Here is a 22,985-nt window from a genome sequence, read left to right on the forward strand (position 1 = left end):
ATAAGTCCACTAGATTTGGTGCATAGCCTTTGAATCTTGACACTACCCAAATACAAAAATGGTACAGGTCTTGCTTGCAAAGTGCTTTAGGTTATAAATGTCAAACAAGTTACTCCAATCAATGCATGTGGTCCAGAGATTTTTGGTATGGACCTTGCAATTCTTAATCTTTGTTCTGAGAATCAATTTGTGCATTGGGACTTGGGATTTAGGAGTCATTGTATATGCACTAATAAGAGTCTACCTGCCACCAAAATTTTTTTGGGCAAAACACCATCCCTAGTAAAACCATGGATGGTTTGGTACAGTCCCAACTTAACTTGTACAACTTTGTCTTTTTTTTTGTTGATTATTGCTAAGAGGAGTTACTTCAACAAAGTCAAGCACTTAAAAAAATCTAAGAATTGGTGACCTTTTCCTATTCTTAAACCCCAAACCAAACCCATTGGAATATCCCATAATCCATTGTATCCTATGCTCATCAACAACACCACTTTCCACACCTAGCAGCTAGCACCCGTTGCGCACGTTTTCACATGATGCCATGTGGACAAATATATATAGTTAATTCATAGTTAAGTTATGTAACCGCCGGCCAAAGTTAAGTTGTCATCACTTCTCTTCTTGCCACGTGGTTCTCTCACAATGAGGGGGGGAAAAAAAAAAAAAGACTGCGGCTGCCCATTGGTTCCGATGAAAATCACCAAAACTTTCAAAAAGAAATGTACAAAAAGCATTACTTCTTGGATTAAGCCAACCATACAATACCAATATTGAAGACTATGACTTTATATATATATATATATGTGTGTGTGTGTGTGTGTATGTGTGTGTTGAATTGAGCTCTCACCTAACAAAACAGACACACCAAACTGCAAAATTTTTCCTTCTTATAACTCAGTTCTCTCACCCTCCTTCCTAGTTAGCTCAGCTCTTCAATGGACTGGACCAGAGGCCAAATCATTGGCCGTGGCTCATCCGCCACGGTCTCAGTGGCTAAGGTTCATGGGTCCGGAGAGATTTTCGCGGTCAAGTCCACTGACCTCTCACAATCAGAATTCCTCCAGAGGGAGCAAAGAATTCTTTCTACAGTAAGTTGTCCACAAATTGTAGCATACAAGGGATGCAATGTTTCATCTGAAAATGGTAAGCTTCTATACAATCTTTTCATGGAATATGCTCCCCGTGGCACCCTTATTGATGCAATTCACAGCCAAGGTGGTGGTCTAGACGAGGCCACAATCCAAGCCTACACGCGCAAGATTGTGTTGGGGCTCGAATACCTTCATTCTAATAGCATAGTGCATTGTGACATTAAATGTCACAACATTTTGGTCACTAATGATGGGGTGAAGATTGCTGATTTGGGCTGTGCTAGGGAGCTTGGTGAAGTGTCGAGTGCTGATTTGGCTATTGCCGGCACTCCGGTGTTCATGGCACCTGAGGTGGCGCGTGGAGAGCAACAGGGGTTTCCTGCTGATGTGTGGGCTCTAGGATGTACCATGATCGAGATGGCTACAGGGCGGGCCCCATGGCCCGGTGTTTCGGACCCGGTGTCAGCCCTTTACCGAATTGGTTATTCGGGTGAAGTGCCAGAGGTTCCTAACTTCATGTCAAAGCAAGCTAAGGATTTCTTGGGCAATTGCTTGAAGAGAGACCCAATGGAAAGGTGGTCAGCTAGTGAACTTCTTAATCATTCTTTTCTTGAGGAGCCCAAATCTCAGTTGAAAGGAGTTAATAGTTTTGGTTCGGATACTCCAACTTGTGTATTGGATAAAGGCTTTTGGGAATCCATGGATGAGCTTGAGACAAATCCAAGTACAACCCACAAAAGGTCCTTGAATTCTCTCAAGGAAAGAATCCAGCGGTTGAGTGAAGGTAGGACCACATTGTGTCAACAAAAGCCAAATTGGGCATGTGAGGAAGATTGGGTTACAGTTAGAAGCAATAGTAACAAAGAGCCAGAGTTGGTCAATCCCAGCCAGGACTTCGCTTTGTTAAATGCCAATGAATCCGTAGCAGGTGTTAGTCGGGACAACAACTTGGTATTTTACAATGAACCCACGAGCACTAGTGGGATAGAGGCTTGTAATATTAGAAGTAGTATTAGTGGTAATGATAATAGCAATAGTAGCAATAATGGAGGCCCATTGGTGGCCTCTAAATGTACCAAAGTTGATTTAAATGGAAACAATATTTCATTTGAGAATAATGCTCATTTTTTGCTTTCATAACCATACGATTAAGGTTCATTCTTGCCAATATTTTTACCTGGGCCGCTAGGCTAGAGCTGGGACCTACTTTATTTTATAGTTATACCCAGGCCATATAAATATAATAGTGAATTTATTTTAATGGGTAAAAGAATGGGCCTGGGGATGTTGTAAAAGAGGACAGGCCTAGTCTGCGGTACAACTTGGTGGGTTTGGGCTTGTCTGCCAGCAGAACTAGCTCAAACCTTAAACCTTCTCTTGAGATTAGATAAAGATATTAGTTGGGTATAAAAGCAAGTAGTATCAGCTTCTTAGAAATTGTCTCAAATCACTTGATTTAGGTTGGAAAGGCTTTTACCTGTCATTGGAAGAAAATAAAACTTTCTCAGTATGGAATGAAAGTTTCTTATTGAAAAAATAATTGTGTATTCTTTCTAAATTAAAGAGCAGAATTAGGAAATTATAAATAAGCATTTTTGTAAGGGGTTTAGTGGCTTTTGTCTAAGAGTTTGATAAATTATTGCTTATCCAAAAAGTTTGAGTTGTTAAGAAATGGTGACTTTAATCGCTTAACTTAACCATAATTCTCACACTTCTCTTCATATGTGGGCACAAACTCTCTCTTAATAAGTGAGGACAAACATATATTTTTTTACATTTTAATGGGTGTGTGAGTATGTAAGTTTGTAAGGTATTAGTGAGTGTTATTGTAATCCATATCATTGATAGTAGATTTTGTTTGGTGTTTCTCATGGACGTACACTTAAAATTGGCTTAACCATTGTTAAATATTATTATCTTGTATAATCATTTTATATTCTTGTTCACATGAATGCACTTCTATTAAGTATTAAACAAATCACACAACTAGGTGAGTTGGATATGAACGTGCTATAAAGAGGAAACCCCATGACTATCCATGAATTTAATAATCCCATGACTAGTTAAATCATTTGAATAAATTATATAACTATTAAATATATGTTTATGTAATTAAAAATACAAGTAATAGTCACCAATCACTCGCCACCTGCAACTCCTTTTCAGAAATCAGCCATTGCCAACGTAAGAGATGGCCCATTTTATCTTTGCAGAGTGCAGGCATTCTATTGTCGCATGTCTTTGCGGCCACTTTAGGTCAATCGATCCAGTGGCAGCTCTACGTGCAATCAAGGTGGTCACAAGACTACTTTGACTTGCAAAAACAAAATGTATACATACACTTGCAAAAAATATATTATATATTAAACTAATTTATTGTAACCATCCTAATAAAAATTATTAACACCCTGACTTGAGAATTACAAAAATTTGGATTCAACAAAAATAAGAGTAGTGTTATTACATTCACAACATTTTTCACAATAATTTTACAACAAATCTAATGTAGTAAATTGTTACTGATTCTAATTTGGGCTAAATATTAATATTATTTTTTTTACCCACCAATAACAACTTTTTGCGTAAGATTTATTGTAAAAATATTGTGAACGTAGCATTACTCCAAAATTAATTCTACTTTCAAACATAATTCTTAATCCATGTTCTTTTTTTAAAGCTTAAACAACGACAATAAATATTAGCCCAAATAACAATAAACATAAACCAAATAAAAACAAGACAAGACCAAACAACAACAAACGAAAAAATTACTCAACAAAAAACCTATTATTAAACAAAAAGATAAAATTTGTGGCTCATTTAACCTATTCAATAAAAATAATTTATAATTTCATTTTTCTTTAAAAAATAGTACCAAAAAAAATATTGTGACAATTTAATTTTTTAGTGACCACTCTAAAAAAAATTCTTAGAGCCGCCATTGAATCAATCAATACCTAACTGATGATTCATAACCACATGCAGCTTCCAACTAAAAATAAGTTTCTTGCAAAAGCACGAGCCCAACCTTTTCCCCAAGTAAATGATAACATTTCAGCACTTGCTCAATCAATTCATTAGGTCCCCCCACCTTGGCTATCTTTCAATGACTCAAATGCATTTGCTCATAGTCCACCATCAAATGCTTTCTTTTTTTCTTTTTAATCCTACCCAAACGAGTTAAGAAATAATAAATATTTCATTTATAATACTCATTTAAGAAAAATTATATTTTTCAATAATTTATTGATTTGAATAAATAAATTCATTCTAATTGTATATACTTTTCTTGATATTTGTACATATATTTTACTTTATTTTTAATGAATACCATACAAATATAAGTTAATGTGCATTTAAAAATTTACTTCCTCTTGTGGTAGTCATTTTAAGTATAAGTGTTTGTGGAGTATGAAAATCAAGAATCGAGATTCAAGTCTCCAGTTGGGAGTTTCACACCCATATACACTTAGATTAGGCTAGAATAGAATTTCTATCTTGTATAAAAAAAATTAAAAACAAAAAAAACAAAACAAGCAAACAAACAAACAATCTACCTCCTCTTACTCTTTAGTGCCAATTTAATATCCCATTTTGAAAGTGCAATTTTTGAAAATACATTTAAACGTATAACTTTTCAAATGACTCAGTTTCAAAAAAAAAAAAAAAAAACCCTAATAAATAGGGACAGAGTTCATTAACTTTATTGCCATGATTATTTTTTATTTCACTTGTGTTGCACCCTTACGTCACAAGTATAAGCTAATTTTTTTTTTCTCAACTTGTTTATGAGAGGCCACTGTAAAAAATAAAAATAAAACTAAAATTTAAAGGCATGGCTTCTCTTTCCAAATTTGTTTGGACATCCTTTCTTATATAACCCTCCAATATTAAAAGGTTGTAGTTCAGGATTTACGGACGGCTTTATTATAAGTTATCACTTAACTACACTCCAAATGCTTTTGTTTGTTTCCACTTTCCTATCGTGCCAATCACCATTTTTTTCCTGTTTAGAAACTAAAAGCTACTAGCCATTTCACTTCCCCATAATATAAGTGTTTCACTTTATCATCTCCAATACTTTGGTAGAATTTAGCACCTTGTGTACTATAATAGGGCACACCTTTTTTATTTTTAAATAGCAGAATTAAGCATTGAAGTTGTATTATGTTTTTGAGCACCAGTAGCTTCTTGCTTCTATGCCTTTTCTCTTCCTTTTTGTTTGGCTATCACCAACCATTTCAACCATTTCTTATCTTCCTCCTTCCAACCATCTCCTAGGATCTATGACATACCAGATGTATCAATATTTAATAATCTTTTTAGATAGTCTTAGCTACATAAACCGTTTCTTTATTACTTTTTCCTATATATCAATGAACAAAGTTTAGCTACAAAATTAGTTATAATTTAAGGTTATAAACTTACTCAATAAAATAAATATTATTATATATTTTGAAATTTAACCGTTGAATTGCATATTTTTTACGCTCTTAATACATATGTCAAATTTTTTGTTAATCGAATATCATTTATTATATGATTTATAAGCTTATATTTTATGCATAATTTTAAATTACAAAAACTTGCAATTTAAAAAATTTATTGATGATATAGCTATTGATCTTTAATTTTCTTGAATTTCGAAAGCATGGAGGATATAAGAAGAAGATGTAATTCAATGGTGAATTTGTTAAAATTCACCTTCAATAAAAAGATATTGAGTAAGGATGTGACCAATTTTGTAGTTAAATTTTGCCACTATGCGTTTACACTATGCTTCTATATCCATCCCATCTAGTCATTACTGAAGAAAAAGGGAAACATGGGATCATTCTCGTCTCCTAAAATCAAAAGGGAACCAAGCTAAGATGGTTGTCAAGTAGCAATTTAATGCAACTTGATGGTAGTTGGATTAAATGCAATGATAAGGGCAATAGTTGAAGCAATTGATATGAATCCCTATAATCTCAACTCTATGGCACATGTTGCCTTTCTTGTAGTCGACAGTTCCTAGTTAAGTTCCAATTAGGCCTATTTTGGGAGAAGTTATACCCTGCATCGGGTATATGCTTCTCCTCTCTCACAATTGGTGGGTCCCACTCATTGGTGGAACCCACCAGTTGTAAGAGAGAGGAAATATATACCCAATGCAGGGTATATTTTCCCCTATTTTGGACAGGCCTCTAATAGACGTATGTGATCGATGAGGCTTCCTTTGTCTTACCTAGTCACCTAGTGTGATTAGGTTAGTAGTTGCAGTAGGCTTCTCAGATACTTCTAGGTCAGCATATATGGTAACCATGATCATAGGACCTAGACCTGCATCAAAACAGAGCTTATGGGTCAAATGGTCCATCCAACTACTACTGTGAGCTCAGAGAGACGGATTCCCCCTCATAAATACCTAAGCTACCTTATATTTTTGGTTACATCACAGTTTAGAAGAAGTCCGAAGGTACTAGCCAACGACTAAGGTTGTTGGCAATTCCTAAACTATCTGGAAAGTTCAAATACTTCTTTTTAGATGGGTTTAGGAATTGCCAACAACCTTAGTGGTTGGCTAGTACCTTCGGACTTCTTCTACTTTATTACTTTGGACATACTGATGTAAAAGCTTTATTAATGATTGAAATTCAGCCACACACACACACACACAAAATCTTGAATGACTGAAAGTCTATAGAAAAAATGCTTCCAAACAAACAATCTCTATTAAAAGTTTTTACAAACTATAAAGGTTGTTTAGTCAGGTATAGTTTTTTTCCCAATTCAATTTAATTTAAATAATTTTTTTCTATTAAATTAAATTAAAAAAATGAACTTGTTTTAAAAATAATTTTCTTTATAAAAAATTCGTCACATGCATGGAAAGTGACCACATTCAATTTTATCATTTATGACAACACAAAGGTCAATAATACAAAATGAAAAGTATGGGGGTATGTTTGCAATTGACCCAAATCTTAGACGTCAAAGGCCTTTTGCAATTTGGTCAAATAAATTAGAAAATAATGAAATGATACAACATAAAAACAACAATGAAAGTTATCATAATAATATTCAAACATGTAATATAAAAATTCTTGATTATATAAAAAGACTTGTTTGTTATGCTTGTTTCAAGAAGTTTTTCAAAATTAAAATTGATAAAACCTTTCTTAAGATCAATCATGTCACAACAAGATTAAGTGAGTTAACTATTATCAATTAAAAATGATATGAGAATAAAACTCAAATTCAAAAACTTACTAATTTTGCATTTCCAAAAGACAATAATACTCTTTAGGACTACTGTACTAGCTTGTTAATAGTTCGTTTGGATTGAGGGAAATGGATGAAGAGTAGAGTAGAGTAAAATTAGCTCAAAATTAGCATATTTTCAGCTAATTTTACTCTACTCTATTCCCCTCCACTCCCTCTCTCTCCCTTCAATCCAAAGAAGCCCTAAATGTTAGAGTGTAGTGGCTTTACACGCAATATTGAATTGATTTTTCAAGTGTTTCTCACACTCACTCCTTTCCCTATATAAACACCCTTTGTACTTATTTTGAAAAATGCAAATCTTACACAAAGTCACTGATCACTTCTATTATTATACTATTACTAATGGAAGACCCTGTATTGAAACCACAAGTTGAGGTAGTAATTGATGCTTCCATTAATGTCACTAGCCAAGAGTCTCATGCCCATCCAATTCCCATTTCCAATCCATCACAATCATACATCTTAACCAGGCTTCGTGCAGGCTTCTTCAGAATAAGCATCTCTCTTGGTGCCCAAGCTTTACTATGGAAAATTCTAAGTAAGCCAACAGATGAGTCACAAGCTTTCCAACAAGTATTCCACATGATTTCTTCAACGGCTTTTCATTTACTGTGGTGTCTTGCACTTTTGGTGCTAATTACACTCTCTATGCTATATATTCTAAGGTGTTACTTTCATTTTCACCTGGTCAAGGCAGAATTCTTACACCATATAGGAGTGAACTTCTTGTATGCCCCTTGGATTTCATGGCTTCTCATGCTTCAATCAGCCCCATTAATAAGTCCAAAGAGTCGCACTTATCTAGTTCTTTGGTTGGTTTTTGCAATTCCAATATTGGTGCTTGACATCAAAATATATGGGCAATGGTTCACCACTGAAAAGAGGTTTCTATCAATGATGGCAAATCCAACAAGTCAGATATCAGTGTTAGGGAACTTGGTAGGTGCTCAAGGAGCAGCACAGATGGGGTGGAAAGAGAGTGCAATTTTCATGTTCTCAGTAGGCATGGCACATTATTTAGTACTCTTCATTACCCTCTATCAGCGCCTACCTGGTGGCAATCATTTTCCAGTGATGCTGAGGCCAGCTTTCTTCTTGTTCATTGTTGCACCAAGCATGGCAAGTTTAGCTTGGAGCTCCATTTCAGGAGCTTTTGATACTTCATCAAAGATGCTTTTCTTCCTCTCTCTATTCCTTTTTATGTCTCTGGTAATTTCCATCATTTACTCTTCTCTCACATACTTCCATTTCTACACTATTTCAATAGCAGCACAAGTACTGTGTAAATGAACCGAGTTCATAAACAGTTTGGGTAAAACTTCTTTATGGTTGTTTATTTAACAAACGAGGCAAGTTTAAACTAAAGTTTGGGCTTGACTATTAATTGAGCTGAGCTCAAACATATTATTGTGTTTGTGAACAAGCTCATGAGAGCGAGGCTTGATTCAAGTCTACACAATATAATATTATATGTTTATGTGTATAAATGCATACGAATAATATTTATATTGACTTAAGATTAGGTTGTGTAAGTTTGCAAATAAATTCATAAGATATCAAATTATTATTTGGTAAAAATTATATATATTTTTTAAACGATACAAGGTTGGTGACTCTAATTTTTAAAATTTTATAAATAAAAATCATTCTATCCAATTAAATCAAACAAAATAATTTCAATTGTAATTTAGTTATTAATTATTAGTATAGATTTGGTAAGAGGTAAAAATTTTAGCTATAGTATCTACTATACATGGAAAAATGATAAGTTAATTAAGCAATTCATGAAGAAATTCAAGATTGTTAAAAAATGAACTAAGTTTAAACATGTATTCTAACTTAGTGATGAGTTCAAGCTAGACTTACGTTTAAAATACAAATAAATGAATTAATCATAAACTTTTAATATTCAGCTTGTCATAACCCTTAAACTTTTTGTTTGATTCAAATGTTATACCTCTACTGAGTATATATGCCTTTGAAGTGGCTTTTAGTCTAGTCAGCAAAGTACATGGAAGGAATGATCTAACATTGATAGTAAGTGTAAAATATTTGTTGCTCTTGACATTATGACAAGTTTAATGCCTCAATTTTCTACAACTTTAAATAATTAATGTCACAGAGAGTAGATAGTATCATATCGGATTGAGATCTGGTGCAATAATTAGGGTTATTACACCATGCAATACCTTCTCATTGTTCAAATTAAAAATTAAAAAGTTAACTTTTGATACCAACCATTGGATCAAGGAAGTTAAAAATGTAAAAAAGTTGAGAGTTTAAAAAGTTAAAATTTTTTTAAAAAGTGAAAATAATGTGAGAGGTATTGCATAGTGAAGTGAAGAGCACTCTAATCTCTATTTGAATGTTCACCATTAAACTAATGATTGGTTGGATCAGAGTTTTCATTGGCAACTTTTTGAAGTAATAAGCTTTAGCTGTTAGGCCATAAAGGTCAAGTTGAAGAAATAAAGTTTCTTTAGTTTTTGCATCCCTAAAAATATAGATGTGCGATGAGAAAATTTAGCTGGTTGTCAATAAACATTTCTAGGTGACAAATAATAGAGGAAGAGTGCTATGAAAGCCCCATACAAAGCAGCATTTACACACACCTTTGCATGTAAGAGAGGTGATTAATATACGTGTTAATGCAGCCGTGGCCTCTGGCTTTGTTATTAGAAGAAGGGGTTCCCTAGCTAATTGAAACGTGCAACTAATCCACTCATGGATTTATATACAGGCTTGTAGGCCAACCCTTTTCAAGAAATCTATGAAGAGGTTCCATGTTGCATGGTGGGCTTACTCCTTCCCGCTTACCTTTCTTGCTCTAGCCTCTGTGGAATACGCAAAAGAGGTGAAAGGTCATATAGCACCTGCGATGACGCTTGTGCTATTGATTATGTGTGTTCCAGTCTTTCTGGGTTTGATGCTACTTACTGCACTCAACAGCAACAGGCTTTTGCGTGAATATGATCCTATTCTGAGTTCTATTAATGAACTAAGGAAGACTGCAACTAAGCCAGAGATTGCAGTTGACAAGTGAGACAAGGAGACTTGAAACTAGGCTGGTGGTGCAGACCGGTTATGGTTTACCTGCAATTATGACGACTAATTGTGGTGCAAAGCTTATGCTCTACTGTCATAGAGCTGTTGACTGAAGAATGTCACTAATTATAATGGAAACTTATAAACTTTGTGAATGATTTGAATAGTTCAATTGTAGAAGAAAGAACCCAAAAGGTCTTAATTACAATCCAAACTTTAAACCATACAAAAAAAGGGGGATAAAAATGCATATTCATAAACATAACAAAATCAGCAGAAATTTGTTTCCATGTTATAACCTAATAATTTGTCTCAGTTTGTCAGGACAAAATTGATCAACTCCAGCACTTAAGCTCTAAGTAAAATTAAACACACAATGAAAATCCTATTTACTCATGAATTTTTTTTCCCTTGGGGTTGAGGCAGGGAATGGGGTGGAAGGAGAAGATTTTTAGTTAACACACTTACATTGGTGCATAGCCTGTACCTAACCAAACCATCATGAAACCCCCAAAAGATACTATGAAAAATGAAAGAAAACTTCAAGAAGGAAAAAATGCAAGAGGTGCCGTGTTGCTTAAGTATTCTTCTTGCTACCAGAATGTGACAATCTCCTGTCCAATGATTGCAACTGGTTCCTAAGGTTTTGGTTTTCCTCAAGTAAGCGGTCATACTCAAGAAGGAATCCTTCAGATTGTTTACTTAGCGCAACTGCATTGGCCTCTGCAGCATTCACTTCTTTTGTCCTCGTCTCAAGTTCTGATTCTAGATGCTTAAGTTTTTCTCGCAATTTAGCTGTCTCTTCCTCCATTGCTTTAGCTTCCTCAACTTTCCCATTTTCAGATCCTCGAGCCTGTTTCTGAACTGCCTCCATGCTCTTCCTTCTTATACGTAGCTCTCTGATATAATGGTGTAGTCTGTCTATCATCAGTGCAAGGAATAGGGAGGAACCTGCAAGCAGTTGCCCCAGGTTTACATTTTAACATAGGTCCACAGCTAACAAGTTTATTGAGCAAAATGGGGTTCAAACTGAAACAAGCAGCCCAGACCTAAAACTCAAAGCCATAAAGCATTATTACGTTACAAAATGAAAAAACATGATGTGATCCTGTACACGCAAAACTTTTAACTAAAACAACAACAATCAAGTCTAAGTCCCAAAATTTTGGAGTCGGCTATGTATCCTCAGCAAATTAATAAAGGTCGCCCACATGTATCCAGCTAAGTTTATAGACTGTTCAATAACTTTGCATACTTTTTTTTTTCTTTGCCCAATACCAAAACATAGATGGGTAAAAGAAAAAGTGAGAGCATTCAAGCGTCATCGAACATCGTGTCCAGCAGTAAAGGTTCCAACATATATTTCCTTTGTAATCAGTAAGTTGCAAATGTACCCAGAGGATTTGAACCAATGACCTCACCCTCCCCCACTACTCTTGAAGATGAAGTGATATTCGAGCCAGAGCTCATTGGCTCCAAAATGAAAACTTTTTAACAAAAATACCATGAAGCAAATCACTTAACAGCTTGTCTGTAACTGAAAAACAAGGTGAAAAATAACAAGGACTAATTTATAACAAGATTAAAATACTTCAGAGTCTTAGATAAACCGCGGACAGACTTTCAAACATGTACTTATAAGCAACAAAACATTACCTAGGTGTTTTGACAAAGGTATTGATGCATTCAATGGTCACAAGTCACAACAGTGCTATAGACACAACAAATTTCACAATTTTTTTCACAATTTGTCAAGGCAACGGAATGAAATTAGTGTGAAAACCACTTTCACATGGAACCACCGCTGTGAATAATTTTGGGCTTATGGCTACCCAAATATATATTACATCACAGTATGTATAAATTCAGAACAACGATTTTAGCATTGACCGAACTATACCAAAATGTTACATATTTTGTTTGCTGATCAAGTCATTCCTTCTTAGTCAGTACAAATAATGATCCTAGCATTGACTTTTCATTAGACAATTACTTTTCCATTAAATTTAAGGAAAATCTTAATGACACAAAAAAGGTCATTGCTCAGTTTTGAAGTTTATTTGAGATTGCAATACTTAAAAGAAGAAAATGCAAAGATCCGGTTAACCAATCTGTCAAAATAGGCCAACCACAAAGTCTCATTTCCTTGAAAATCAAAATCATTTAATTCATTCAAATCAAATCATGATTCACAAAATTCTTGTTCTACAAAAAAACCCAATGATTAATACATAAAAATTTTTTAAAAAATGCAAAGATTAGATTAGATTAGATTAGTAATTACCCATAAGAGTGGCTTCAAGGAGATGCTTGGCCATGAGGACCTGATCCGTTGGATTAACAGCTCCCTCATCGATCCAACGCTTCTGGATCTTGGTCATGCTGTAGACGCTGGACAAGAGCACCACAAAGACGGTGGCACCAACGGTCTTGACCATGATTGGCCCACGACCGCGCTTGACGCGATCCAAGCCCATTATCACTAGCTTCCTCAATGGGGTCTTGAATAGTAGCACCAATATCAATGCCATTTCCGACAATATCACCGTGAACAATAGCTGTTGCATTGTTTCTCTTCTTTTTTTTTTTTTTTGCTTTGAGGTGGTGTTGGTTTTTATTGTTGTTGTTGGGATTTATAGGTGGATGGGAAACAAGAGAAAAGAATTGGTTTGGTTTGATTTGGTTTGGTTTGGTTGGGTTGATGGAGTGAAGAGAAGGGAAGATGCGAGCGGAGTAAATGGAATTTGGAAGGAAAGGAAGGAGTGGGTTTCCTCTTCTTTGTTTTTGCTTCAAAATGGAGATTTTATAAATTTTATGAGAAAGTCCCTAGGCTTTAGTTATTTTTACATAAAAGGGCCTTTTGACTTATCTAATATTTTATTTGGGGGTGGAAACACAAACTATGAATAAATGGGGGTACATGTTAGTTGTTATGTTATAAATCAAAATAAAGCCAATGTAAATCTCATCTCATGACACCACTTTATTGGAAATATTTATCTTTCAATGAATTTAAAAGTGTACTAGCCTCATCATACGAACTCTACACGTGTGATGAGTCTCTCTCTCTCTAATATTTTGAGTTTTAATGTCTTAATTTTTAAATATGAATTTGTCTATTATTAGTGAGGTTACACAAGAAGAAATTTTTAAGAAGATAAAATTTAGGATTTTGAAAATGAGTAAACTGCTAGATTTAGTGTGTGCTAATTTTTCGGAAATTTTTTTTTTAAATAGAAGGTTTTTTTTTCTTTGAGGTATTTAAATAGAGAGTGTATACTAATTTTTAGGAAAAAAAAAGTTTCTCAAATAGTTTTTTTTTTTTTTGAATTTTGTTGAATTACAATTTTAACATTTTATTTTTATTTTTTAGGAATAAAGATTATCTAATTAGATTAGTGGTATTTTTTATATTTTATAAAGACATTACTAACTTTTTGAATCCTCTTAATATATAGAAGAGAGATATGATGTGTTTTATAAGGATGTGATACTAAGTATATTTTTAAATTTATAAAAAATAATTTTCAACCTGAAATAAATTTTTTTATTTATTGAAAAAGTAATGAAGAGAAACTTTTTAGTTTTTAGGACACACATTGAAAGAAGAGAAGTGTTACATTTACAATATTTTTCACAACAAATCAAAGGTGTTGAGTTGTTACTGGTTCTAATTTGAATTTACAACTTAGATTACTTTTTTGTTCACTTGTAATAGATAATAACAACCTATCATCTATAATTTGTTGTAAAAGTGTTTGGAACATAGCAATTCTCTTGAAAGAATTGATCTAATCGATAGTCATAAAAAGCTTTTTATTTTTTTTATTTTTTTATTTTACTTAAGTTGAATTAATATTTGTGCAGGAATTAAACCTCAAATATTTTATTCAATGATAAAAAACTTTATTAATTAAGGTAACTGGAATTCACATTAATATTTGTACTTGAGTTGATTAAGTATGAATTAATATTTGTATTTGAGTTGATTAAGTATGAATTTGTTTAGAAGAATGTGGTATACTTGACCAATTCTGGTTTTTAGTGTAGGACTATAATTGAAAAAAAAAATTAAAAAAGAAATAGATTGTCTAATTATAACAGCAAAAGTGGGGTAGAAAGTAGAGTAGGCTTAAGCCTTAAGGTGCAATTTCAAAAGAAGAAAAGTTAACGAAAAAGTCAAAAACCATGTGGTGTCAAGATGGTTATCTACGAACATTAATTAAATGTATTGGAAAAGGACATAAAACAGAAAACAAAGGCCAGTGACCACGTTGACAACTTGGTTTGTGATAAAGATTTTAGGACGATTTGACTTCTCTTTTAAGGGTGTAAATTTGGAAGATAATTTAAAGAATTTAAGACTTTGAAACTGTACCTCAGGCAGATTTGCACAATCTTCCTTAACGAAATGCCAAAAAATAAAAATAAAAACAAAAAGTAAACTAAACTAAAAAAAAAAAAAGCTTAAGACTTAAAAACAACTATATTTTCCTCCAAAAATAAAAAGCAACAGCATTAAAATATATAATGTTATAATAAGGTTTTGTCAAACTTTGGTCACATTGTAAAAGACATACGGTATTTAGTCTCTTATTTTTCAAACGTAACTTATTCTCATATACTATAATCTACTCACTAGCGAGGCGAACAAATTTTTTTTCTTTACAACTCTGGATGGAAGATGTACCACCAGATATTACAGATGTACTTTAGGCTGATTTTAACAGTTTTCATTAATTAAAATGCTTTGCCTTGATTCAAAAAAAAAGTTTTGTCCAAGCACTTTATCAGAATTTTTAAATTGGTCAATTGATTCAAGCTTGATTTGAGAAATAATTTATTAATGTTCTTTTATCCAACAAATGAGCTAAGTTTAAGTCTAAATTTCGATTCAACTATTAGAATCACACGGAAATTTTGATGTAACTTTTCGCAAACAAAATAGAAGTAGAACCTCTGAGAAACCCAAATGAACATACAATGACAAATAATGATCCATTTGATATTTTGATTGCTGAAATTTGCACGTAATCGAATTACGCACGATCAAATTTAATTGATCTATGAAATTTTGATATTGCTGTGTTGGGTATTCTAGCCGAAGTGGCTTTGGAGTTTTGAATGAACAGGTTAAGTTAAAACGATTATATGTATTTGATTGTGGCAATTGGTAAATTATGTATGCTTTGCAAAAATGATTATTTCTCAAGATGCATTATTCCTGTCTTCCAATTCCTCCAGAGAGAATGTTAATCACCGTGTACAACACAAGGACTCATGTCATGAGTGTATGTAGATAGATAGGCAATTTTAAAAGATCAATTAAAGCTTGGACCACACCACTCTTAAAAGAGTATGAAAATCAACATCACCCTGCTAATCCTCATTTGATCCCATGACCATGTTAGTCCATCCCTTCCCCAATTTCCTGATGTTTTTTTTTTAATAGTAAAAATGGATTGAACTTTATTCCATTAAACATTAAGAATGGAAAACAGGAAAGAGGGCATTTCTCAGTCCAAACCAATGCCTCCACAACCTCTTTTGCAGTCCCAGTAAGAGTTTGGGCAACTTGATTACAAGTTTTTGGGATATAATCAAAAGAAATTTGTCAAAAAAATCAAAGCTACCTTCTTTAAATTTAAATAAATAACAACTACATTAAAAAAAAAAAAAAAAAAAGGCTGTGGTTTTGGAAAGGATAAGGTTTTGTACAAACTAATAATTGAAAGCCATAGTTGGCAATTTGCAGTCCACATGTGTTCCATCTATACACAAAAATCTGGTTGAGGCATTAAAAATGTGAGAAACTATTGTAGTTAGAGGCCAACCTTTCACCAATGAACTCTATCATTTAACCTACCTATTTAGCTGTACATTTAAATTGTGTGTAAAGGTACGAAAGTAAGGTTAAAATAATGATTTAGTGATTAAGTTTATTATTTTTATTAGCTTAAATATTTTTTATTAGCTTAAGTATCAGTTTATTATAGTAAAACAATCAAGACAATCAGATTTCGTGACAAAGTGGAAAAACGATGGAGAACATTTTCAAAGGAAAAAACCACTACTAAGACAGCACACCCAAATTAAGGCAATTAACTACAAAAGGAGTTTGCAATCTAGAACAAAAAATTTGTTTCCTAGACTCTAATATCTGAGTAGATAACTCATTGTTGTGATCCACCACAACTTCGAAACTTCTCACACAAGAGCTCCTTCCCGAACGAACCGTCTGTATTAACGACATGAATCTTTGACAGACTCCAAGGCACCTAGGTTATTGGTTAGGCTTATTGGTTATGAGTTGACTCATATTTTTTGTTCACATACAAAAAAATAAAGTAACAATAACAATAATAATAACAATAACAATAACAATATTGTATTTATCTTCCTTTCAATACAAATAGGAAAACAAATAATAAATTACCCAAAAATAAATGTTAAATAATACATAAAAGATTACACATCCATAGTTCACTATCATCATAAAAGAATGGGGGAAAAAACTAAATGTCATTGACCATAATTTTTTTTAAGATACAGTATATCATCACCATAAATTCTAAATGTGCATGTGAGACTCTTTCTTTTTTTTTTTCTTTTTTAATTTTTAATTTTTTATATAAGATAGAAATTCTACTCTAACATAATCTAAGTGTATTTATGTGTAAAGTTCCCTCCTGGAGACTTGAACATCGGCTCTTGCCTCCCACACCTCACAAACACTTAAAATGAGTATTTATGGTGACACTATTTAGAATGAATATACTGTACTATCCCATTTGAATTTAATGTGGAAAAAAATTACTTTAAAATGAGTTAGGTTAGATTGAACCATTTTTACTCTTGGTAAAAAAATCATGGGTCAGATCGGTTATTAATTTTCAGGTTTTTGGGTTTGGGTCCAATTTTACTAGGTCTAAACAAAACTCATGCACTTTTACAAGATTTAGAGATTGGAGTAACCTCGTTGAATATTTTATATCTTCATTCAAAAAATAATGTCTTCAAAATTTTAAACATTAGGATTGTTTAATAGCATTGAAAGGAAGCAAATATAGGAAGTTGCTAAACTGGCGTGGCTTAAGATCGAGAATGCAACTTTTCACATGGGCTGCAAATTATCCAAGTTCCTCCTCGTTGAAGCTCCTTTGACACTAAGCTAGGATGTTGCCACCATATAATAAGTTACCACATATGGAGTAATACCTGTTACCCTACGTGGGTTGGTATTAATTTCAATCATGTTTTGTATTATTGGACGTAGAATAACTTTGTTTGGATGTTGAGATTTAGAGGTGAGGCCATGTTAGAGTCCCACGTTGATTAGATATGGACATTGGTAGGGGTTTATGTAATGGTTGAACACTTGAACCTCTCCTAATAACTTAAAGCTTTTACCATAGAACTATATGAAAAATATATCTGATGATGCCAAAAATTGTCAGTAAGTCACACAATTCTTATGTGCTCAAGGCAATACTTGCACAACACAGAACAAGAAGACCTTAGGAGAGTACTGGTGTGGTACCGGCCAAAAACTCTCCGAAAGTTAAGTTAGAAAACTTCTCACAACTCTAGAGTGCCAGAGCTGGGTAAACTATGCGTACCTTCGTTTGCGAGTGCTTGCAGGGTTTTTATAGTAGTGTAGAACCAACTCCTATTCCTTGGGTAGAAAGACCTTTCCTTATAGAGAGGATTCTAATAAAAGCACGTATTTCATGGGATTCTTCCCATATAGGGGTTCCTTGACCAAGACCAAACGTAGAGCGCAAGATATTTCCATTTAAGATTCCTTGGAATTCACTTAAGCCATGTGGGTGCCACATGGCTTGACATTAGTCGCCCTCGTGTCCATACACCAAGGATTCTGTCCATATAAGACTACCTGTCATGTATTCTTTCCGTCTAGAACCTCGATCCGTCGCCATACATTATTCAGTGTCGTTAGGCTCATGCATCCGTCATATTTGTTTTTTATCCCCTTCAATATCGACTCTTCATGCATACAGAAATTGATATTCATGAAATTGTGGAAAGCTTCTTATGTTACTTTAAATATATATATATATATATTTAATTCAATAGTTGAGAGAGGAGGAATTAAGCTATATACGTTTCTGTTAAAAATACTAATTAGAAGTGTCAATTGAGCCATAACACTTTTGCTTATATAACATTATTTTCATTGTTACATTGCAAATGGTTTTCTTTTTCTGATATTTTTGGATAGATTTCAACGAGAAGAGGAGGATTTGTTTTCTTTTTTCTTTTCCTTTTTTTGATACATTTTAAGAGGGAGGGGAGATTCATACCTTAAATGTCAACGGTAGAAATACAAAAAGGGTGCCACTCGACCTAGATGCTATTGGCCAGTAGTGGTTTCATTTGTGTCAAATTTTCCCTATCTTATCTTATAAATAAATAAAAAATTTAGAAATAATTGGTCTTGCAGTTGGCGGCTCAACTTGCAGAACCGAAAGCTGACAGGGAGAAAGGATTGATGTAATCGATTGCAAGCAAAAACAGGGAGCTAATTGAATACATTTTCATTTATATTGGAGGGTTTGTAAGTGTAATGTATTGCAACTATTCTAGATGATTCGTTCTTTTTGGTTGAAAATGCTTTTGCCTTTTGAAAGCACAATTAGTGAGAAAACACTAATACTTGTTTAAATCTCTAATTTTGAATTACGGCTTAATTGCTTTTACTTTAACTTATCTAAGTGCAAAACAAGAGTAAAGCACATACAATAAATCGATAACACTACTTTAAGCCATAAGCAAGTACAATGAGCAGTAAATGTAAAGCTTAAAGAGTAAGGAAGATAGAAGCAAATACAAGATAATACCGAGACATGGTATCGAAGAGGAAATCGAAGTACTCGGTGAAAAATCTTTCTGCGGCCCTCCAAGCCAAAATCAATCCACCAGTGAATAAGTAGGAGTACACGAATATCAAAAAAAAAAAAAAATACTCCAAGCCTAATCTACATAATGTACTTGAGCCTACCAAACTCCTGCTACCAACGGACTTCTCGGAGTCTTGTCTTTACTAGCTTTTCGGATCCCACAATTCTGTTTGATTGCATCCACCTTTCAATGGCTTCTTCCAATGCTTCTCAAAGGCACCAAAACTTCTCTCAACACTTAGGATGGGCGAGGTAAGTGTTTGGGTTAAGAATCTCTCAAGGATGTATAAATGGAGAGGTGGGAGTGGATGGAAACTTTAGAGAAATGATATAGAGGATTGTTGGGACAAAATTGCAAAATGCCCATTTTGGGCAAACTAAGCAGCGTTTTGTCCTTTTTCTCAAACTAATTAGGGAAATGCCCTTCTTTTGAAAATCGAGTTTCTCAAAATCGATTTAGGCCCTATAGCGGCGTTTTTAAGGAGCCTATAGTGACGTTTTCAGGATCTATAGTGGTGTTTTGTAACTCGATTTATATAAAATCGAGTTATAGGTAAAAAAAATTTTAAAAATTGCCTATAACTTGATTTATTGGAAGTTGAGTTACAAAACGTCACTATAGGCCTTGAAAACGTCACTATAGGTCTTTAAAAACGCCGTTATAGGGCTCCAGGATTTTTTTTTTTTAATAACTCGATTTTGAGAAAATCGAGTTTCAAAATAGGGGCATTTCCCTAATTAGTTTAAGAAAAAGGGCAAAACGCTGCTTAGTTTGCCCAAAATGGGCATTTTGCAATTTTGTCTAGGATTGTGGGTAAAACAAGTGTTTGGCTAAGGTTTCTCTCTCAAAAGTTTCTTTAGAAAATACTCATTCTTCTTCTTACATTTCGTGGGTAATGAGAGTTTATATAGTGTTGTTAAAGAATGGGAAAAGTCACTCCAAAAAGTAACAGGCAGTGCGTTTCGTGGGTCACTCGCGACTTGACTTCAATCGCGAGTCACTCACGAAAACTAGCCTGTCAAAGACTCTTCAAATTCCAGCATGTGCTTCTTACGTGGCTTGTTTCACAGGTCTTTAGTTGTGAGTCTAGTCATGAAAAATACTTTTTCACAAATTCTTCACCAAACTCTCACACACAGCCTGTTGGGTTACACGTGTGAGTGAAGTCCCACATTGAATAAAGATGAGAAGAATGAGTAGGTAATATAACATAATTGAGCACATACCCATAAGGCTTAGGCCTTTTGGGTTAAAGTGTGTCTCTATATGTTATATTAATTACTTAAAGGAAGCTCCCTAAGGTGTTTATTTCCCCATCAAGTGGTATCAGAGCCCATGGTGATGTGCGGCGAAGGTGGTGATGTGTTCATGGTCCCTACCCAGCGGGGACAAAAAACCCTAGACGGCCCACACACAAAAATCTTGGAGAAGAAAAAAGAAAAAAAACCCAACAAATGAATATTGCTAATGGTGCTAAATTATGGTGTGATGCGAGGTTCCCATGGACATGGACGTGCGGGGTTCCCATGGATGTGCGTGTGGAGTTGACACGTGGTTCCCATGGATGGCGTACGAGAGACCCATGGATGGCGCTCTGATAAAGTGAAAAGCCCATTAGGCAAGGGGGAGTGAGAAGGACTTGTTCATGGCCCACAGAGAAGTCTTGAAACCCACAGAGTGGCAGAGACTCACACATGAGGGGGAGATTGTAGGGTTACACATGTGAGTGAAGTCCCACATTGAATAAAGATAAGAAGAATGAGTGGTTAATATAACATAATTGAGCACATACTCATAGGGCTTAGGCCTTTTGGGTTAAAGTGTGTCTCTATATGTTATATTAATTACTCAAGGAAGCTCCCCAATGTGTTTATCTCCCCAACAAGTGGTATCAGAGCCCATGGTGGTGTGGGGCAAAGATGGCAAGGTTATCGAGGTTCCTTTCGCAGTTGGAGTGGGAACGGAGTGTGTGTACTTGAAACCCTTTCGCAAATGAAGCAGGGCAGGTCCCTTTCGCAGTTAAAGCGGAGGCGGTATATTACACCAAGCAAACCCATAAAGCCCACACAAACAATCTTGGAAAAGGCCCAACAAAAGAGTATTATTGCTAGTGGTGGTAGACAATGATGAGGTGCGAGATTCCCATGGACATGAACGTGCGGGGTTCCCATGGATGTGCGTGTGGGGTTGACACGTGGTTCCCATGGATGGCGTACGAGAGACCCATGGATGGCGCGCTGATAAAGTGAAAAGGCCATTAGGCAAGGGGGAGCGAGTAGGACTTATTTATGGCCCACAGAGAGGTCTTAAAGCCCATAAAGAGTGGCAGAGACTCACACGTGAGGGGGAGATTGTTGGGTTACACGTGTGAGTGAAGTCCCACATTGAATAAAGATAAGAAGAATGAGTAGTTAATATAACATAATTGAGCACATACCCATTGGGCTTAGGCCTTTTGGGTTAAAGTGTGTCTCTATATGTTATATTAATTACTCAAGGAAGCTCCCCAATGTGTTTATCTCCCCAACACAGCCTTTACATTAAATCCAACAAAAATACAGAAAAATGATTGAACAAAATTACAATTAAATTTAACACGAAATTAAAATCAACATAAAATATAGTTGTAAATCACAACTTTACAGATTTTTTGTTATATAAAATTTGATTGATAATTAGGTGATTAACCAGATCCATCATCAATGACTGTGAAAAGCTAAAAGCTCCTCTGCTTTTGGAGGCATGTTACTTGAATTATATTGCATAGGATAGCATTATCATATAGAACCAGATAGGGGATAAGGGTGGCGAAACAATTACAAATTTACATAAAAGTTCTCTCCTTTTGGCAAACGAATAGGGGGCGATGGGACAACGTGGCGTTATCATAGAGACACACGCACCTATCTATCCTTATGATTAAAAAAAAAAAAAAAATTTATATTTTGTCCCGAAATTGTGGAGTTTCAACCGATTAATACATACGAGCACATCGTGTATATGCTTCAATGTTATTTTATTATATTTACAATCATATTTTCAATCACCCTCTTAATTAACAATATCAATTTTAGTACTTTTGCTAATGCTGTAATCCATGAATATTTCAATTTCTTTCTTGAAAAAGATAGTACAAACCCAAGCAATGTATGCAGCAAAAATTGATAGATTTATTGCACAAGTTTTATTTATTTATGATTTTAGATTGATATTAAAAGTAATCATATATATTATACCAAAGTCAAAATACAATCAAAATTCACATTATTATTCTAAGTGTTGTCTAATTTTGTATTTTGGACCATGTGTTCGTTTTTTTTTTTTTTTTTTTTTTTTTTTTATTAAAAAAATGGTGCCAAATGATCCATTCATAATATTTAGTGCAAAAGTTGAGATAACCGCTTCACTTACATAAGTAAAACCAACCTAATCATTACAACTCTTGAATGTTTTCATGTATAATTAGCATGAGTTACAGTTCATAATAATTAACCACTGTTATAATACCAAAAAAAAAAAGCAGTAAACTTACATCACAAAGATTCACAGCTGGGTTGCTAAAAGAAAACCTATTTTACCATCTAAAATAGTTATTTTATCTATTTTACAATACCATTTTAAAATTCACCAAACATCTCAATTCTTATTTTTCACATA

The 22,985-nt window shown here is 34.1% G+C and overlaps 3 protein-coding genes across 3 annotated transcripts; 2 read left to right on the forward strand and 1 right to left on the reverse strand.

The window, feature by feature from the left end:
* The first annotated feature begins 807 nt into the window (after positions 1 to 807).
* Positions 808 to 2,249, forward strand: LOC112036531 (mitogen-activated protein kinase kinase kinase 18). The gene has a single exon (XM_024069365.2). It carries the CDS (start codon positions 939 to 941, stop codon positions 2,232 to 2,234), a length of 1,296 nt encoding a protein of 431 aa, XP_023925133.1. The 5' UTR covers positions 808 to 938; the 3' UTR covers positions 2,235 to 2,249.
* Positions 2,250 to 7,683: 5,434 nt separating this feature from the next.
* On the forward strand, positions 7,684 to 10,404 carry LOC112036532 (S-type anion channel SLAH1). The gene is made up of 2 exons (XM_024069366.2): positions 7,684 to 8,570; positions 10,102 to 10,404. The coding sequence occupies exons 1-2, from the start codon at positions 7,704 to 7,706 to the stop codon at positions 10,402 to 10,404; spliced, it is 1,170 nt and encodes a 389-aa protein (XP_023925134.2). The 5' UTR covers positions 7,684 to 7,703.
* Positions 10,405 to 10,676: 272 nt separating this feature from the next.
* Positions 10,677 to 13,193, reverse strand: LOC112013808 (uncharacterized). Its single transcript, XM_024046187.2, has 2 exons — positions 12,691 to 13,193; positions 10,677 to 11,357 (listed from the first exon to the last, which is right to left on the reverse strand). The coding sequence occupies exons 1-2, from the start codon at positions 12,971 to 12,973 to the stop codon at positions 10,984 to 10,986; spliced, it is 657 nt and encodes a 218-aa protein (XP_023901955.1). The 5' UTR covers positions 12,974 to 13,193; the 3' UTR covers positions 10,677 to 10,983.
* Positions 13,194 to 22,985: the final 9,792 nt, after the last annotated feature.

This window comes from Quercus suber, unplaced genomic scaffold (assembly GCF_002906115.3).
Source record: "Quercus suber isolate HL8 unplaced genomic scaffold, Cork oak 2.0 scaffold_10, whole genome shotgun sequence".
Classification (NCBI taxonomy): Eukaryota; Viridiplantae; Streptophyta; class Magnoliopsida; order Fagales; family Fagaceae; genus Quercus; species Quercus suber.